The 4,507-nt window shown below is 34.1% G+C and overlaps 1 protein-coding gene across 4 annotated transcripts in view; it reads right to left on the reverse strand.

The window, feature by feature from the left end:
* LOC107721450 (DNA (cytosine-5)-methyltransferase 3A-like) overlaps nt 1-4,507 on the reverse strand; it is a 50,517-nt gene that overhangs the window by 11,667 nt on the left and 34,343 nt on the right. For all 4 annotated transcript variants that reach the window (XM_016529465.1, XM_016529463.1, XM_016529464.1 and 1 more), the window contains one exon: nt 1,183-1,413. In XM_016529465.1, the coding sequence (XP_016384951.1) occupies nt 1,183-1,413 (231 nt within the window). The remainder of the gene's footprint in view (nt 1-1,182; nt 1,414-4,507) is intronic.

Here is a 4,507-nt window from a genome sequence, read left to right on the forward strand (position 1 = left end):
AAAAATCAACCTCAGGAAGTCAAACTATTAAATGTTTTATTCAAGTTTTAATTTCTATAATTTTAGATGAGGTTTGCAGCAGGACTAAAAAAAAGGGGGGAAAAGTACAGTTTTCTGTGATTAATTGGAAAAATGTAAATTTAATGTTCATTTACAACTATTTCATATTTTTAATATTAATTAATATTGTTATCTAATTAATAATTCATTTGAATTAATATGCATTTAATTCAGAATCATAATACATATATTTAAATAAAATAATAAATATAAATTATGTTGATTAATATTAAACAAAAATTATTAGTAATAATACTGTTGTACTGTTTGTTCATTTATAATAATCAGAATAAATATATTTAAGCATTATATCCTCAAAGTAATGCAGAATCAACAAATGAAGTATATTTTAAACAATACTTGTTTAATGGCAACTTTTTTTGACCCACTGTTTTTGACCCACTCAATATGACTCAAATAATAAAAATTAAGATTTTTATTGTAATTATTTTAAAATAAAAATATTAAACAAAATAAAATGATAATACTATTGCACTTTTTATTAATTTATATTAATCATAATAAAAATATTTCAGCATTAAATCAAATTAATGTATGATCATAAATATGACATATGAACAAATATTAAATAATATTTGTTGGCTCTGGAATTCCACTGGCAATCAAGTATGAAATACGAAGCCACAAAAAGTGGGGAGAAAATATTTGTGTATCATTTTTTATTATTTATTATAAATTTTTTTTTCAGCCTTAGCTTGCTGATATTAAATCAAATTTAAATCAATCTACTTTTAATTTTATTTTAAATAATGGTTTATTTTGCACATCTAATAAATATAAAAAATCAATTAATTAATAAACTCACGTCAAGTCATGGAATACCAAAGTGTACCCTATTTAAACCAAATAAGAGCATCAGCACAAATGAAGAGTTTATTTGCAAAAACAGATAACTCAGTTTTTTTAAATGTTCAAAAATCATGTTTTTTTATTGTTTTTATTGTGTTTTATTGTTAGTTAGCTGTATTTTTTAGCTATCAAAATAACCCAACTGCAGTTTGACTGAGATTAATTGGAATGCACAATGAAAAAACATGATTTTTGAAAATTGTTAAAAAACTGAGATATCCGTTTTTGCAAAGGAACTCTTCAAATATTCACCTCATACTCCAGATCCATCTCTGAGGATCTCGCCATCACTTTGTTGCCGCAGGCGACGGGAGGCGGCTCGGGCGTCGTGGCGACCGTTGGGGAGGCGGGGTCAGTGTGCTGCTGCTGAGGTGTGGGTGTGGATGGGAGGTTGATAGCTGGCTCCTCCTCCTTCTGAGAGCCCACAGCTGATTGGTCATCCATTATGTCACTCATGGTGATCAGCAGTTGGGACTTCTCCTCCTTAAAGACACAGAGGCACACAAACACCAAGGTGAAATACAGACACAAACACACAGGGTCTCAAAGGATTTTCACTCATATTGCTCGAGAAACGCCTTTATCGAAAAATGGTAAATATGGATTTGAAATCACTGTGGAAATGTAGCCTGCAGGTTTTTACTGTCATATGAGGACAAACTCTCAGTTAACACGAGACAGGATGTCTCTGTGTGTGTATTAGACTTCTGAACCCTCCAGAATTATTGGTATCCTGGCAGAAAAGTCAATGAAACAAATGTTTGTTTACATGGATTGTAGAATCCAACAGTTCATAGACCCGCTTCATTCATATTCCCTATTTTTAATCTAATAATAAGCTTGGCATTGTGGATCACGAATACTGTTGGCTCTTTGACAAACTGCTTTGGATAAAAGCATCTGCTAAATGTATAAATGTAAGTGTACATAAATGATGATTCTGAGTGAAAATGCATCTTCATAATTTTTTCCTAGTCCTTTATTGCAGAAGCATGTTGAGTTACACTACCATTCAAAAGCCTGGGAACAGTACATTTTTTATTGTGAGAAAGAAGACTCTTCTGCTCACCAAGGCTGCATTTATTTGATCAAAAACACAGTAAGAACAGCAAAATTGTGAAATATTTTTACAAATTAAAATGATCTTGCATACATATTATTATTCTGGACAAAACTTCAGCGTGCAACTGTTTGTCGCACACCCAGGAAAGGGGCGTCAAATCATGTGGCTTATTGAGGAGAGGTGTGCTATGAATTTTTTAAGCAATTGGGCAAATGATGTTTACACAACGGTTGAAAAATCGGGCAAAAAGTCCCATAGACTTAACATTGGACCGAACTTTCTGACCTCACATCTCCGCATCAAAATGTCATAGAGACTTGGGGGTGGGCTCATTTGACTTGTCCTGGCAAGCAGCCAATAAATGGTAACATTTAAACTTTATAGCCATGCCCTAGCAACCAGTTGCAGCAACCTAGCAACAAGCCCATAGACTTCCATTTAAAAACCGGCGAGAGGTATATCTGTGGTTCAGAACATCGTAGAGACAAGTGGGTGGCCTCTTTTGACTCAGAATGGAGAGTAGTCTTTAATTATCACCATGGAAACTGTCTATCAACATCCTAGCAACTATGCAGAACAGCCTAGCAACCATATGGAAGCATAAATAAGTCATATGTTAACACCATAACATCATAGAGACAAAGGGTTTGGCTCTTTTGATTCGGTTTGGATTTTTTCACCCTAGTAACTGTCTAGCAACACATTAGCAACCATTTAAAGCAACCTAGCAACCATTTGGTAGCATAAATAAACCACATCTCAGCACCAGAACATCATACAGACACAGGGATTGGCTCTTTTGACTCAGACACACATCTAGTTTATTAGTTTAACAACCCAAACCCAAAGAGGGATATCTTCAAATCTGACTGTCATCCACAGCCTTTGGAGTACCATCACTGGCAGCTGCCAAGCCACTCGCTAGCAACTGTTTAGCAAGACCTATATCTCTGAATCAGAACATGTTTAATTGTAGTATGTTATTCTATAATTTATTACATTTCAAATGTACTCAATAGCAACTTTATCATTACAAATGTGTAATTACAAATATATTTAAATGCATGTCATATGTTTCAATAGAAGTGACATCAAAGTATATTTTAGTTTATCATAAATGCTTGTCAATACATTCTACAACCAAATTTCAAAGACAACATAATTATGAAATAACATACTACTTAAGTGGGTAAAAAACACTCCTAAGTTCAACCAATTTGCTGTTAATATAAATTTAAACTATATATTATATTTTGTAATTTGTATAATTGTAAATAATATGCAATATTAAGATTCAGTTTGGAACTTTATGCTTTTAAAGTATATTATTTCCTTAACAAAAGTCCCTCTAGTTAAAAGTTTGCTAAAGTGTAATTTTTCACAAGGATACACATGATGTTCCAGACATTTCTGTAGTTTCATTCGCAATGCTTTGGCTTCTTTTGTAACTACTGTATGTGAGACAGTGAAACTTTGATTCCTTCAAGCAGCTGTTGGTTTCTCTTGTGTGACCTTTTGCAGGAAGGACACAAGCGCCTCATATGACCTTCAACCCCACTAAACGGCCAACCGCAGAGCAGCTAATCACACCGAAACACAGGGACGTAAAATACAGAAGACAGGCCTGTTTGACGGGTCAGTGGAGACACATAAACTCAATGCGGTCCTGCATACATTTCACATGAGGGATGGAAACAGAAGATGGACCTGGCATTGACATCCATCTCAGATGCTCAGCGCTAAATACAGGTTTAAACAGGGTGCGAATCGTTTGGGCGCGCCGAACACAAAGCTCAATCAGATGAATAAATCATCACATATGCAAATGTGTCATGTTTTTGTCATCTGTGGTGCTGATTACAGACTTGTAATTAGCTTTACAAATTTAAAGTTCAAGAACATGGACACACACATATACTCAAACCCTAGTGAGCGATCTCGTGATTTTTTTAAAAGAAATCAATATTTGTATTAAGCAAGGATGCATTAAATTGATCTTGTACTTATTTGAACAATACCTAAAACTTGGTATTACAAGCACTTCCTGTGTCTGTTTGCCTCTTTAAGAAGAATCGCTTTATGTATTCCCCAATTGTAAGTCGCTTTGGATAAAAGCGTCTGCAAAATGACTAAATGTAAATGTAAATGTGATCAAAAGTAGCATTTATAATGTAAAAAAATATATTTCAAATGAATGCTGCATCTGGGGTGCGTTTCCCGTACAACGACGTAACTCACTGATTAACCACCATAGTACGATGCATTGTTGTGGAAACGAACTAGCCAGTCACGACTGTTTCCCAAACACGGTCGCATCTCCGTAATTTGAACCACATTAGTTTAACAATTTAGGGCCGTTGTTAATGACGTCACACACATGTGGTGGAGTAATACATTTTGTTAAAGGGGTCATAGGATGCCCATTTTCCACAAGTTGATATGATTCTTTAGATTCTTAATGAAAAGTCTGTAACATAGTTTGGTTAAAATTTCCCAATGGTAGTGTAAAAAACA

The sequence above is a fragment of the Sinocyclocheilus rhinocerous genome, unplaced genomic scaffold (assembly GCF_001515625.1).
Source record: "Sinocyclocheilus rhinocerous isolate Xijiao unplaced genomic scaffold, SAMN03320098_v1.1 scaffold454, whole genome shotgun sequence".
In the NCBI taxonomy this organism is placed as follows: domain Eukaryota; kingdom Metazoa; phylum Chordata; class Actinopteri; order Cypriniformes; family Cyprinidae; genus Sinocyclocheilus; species Sinocyclocheilus rhinocerous.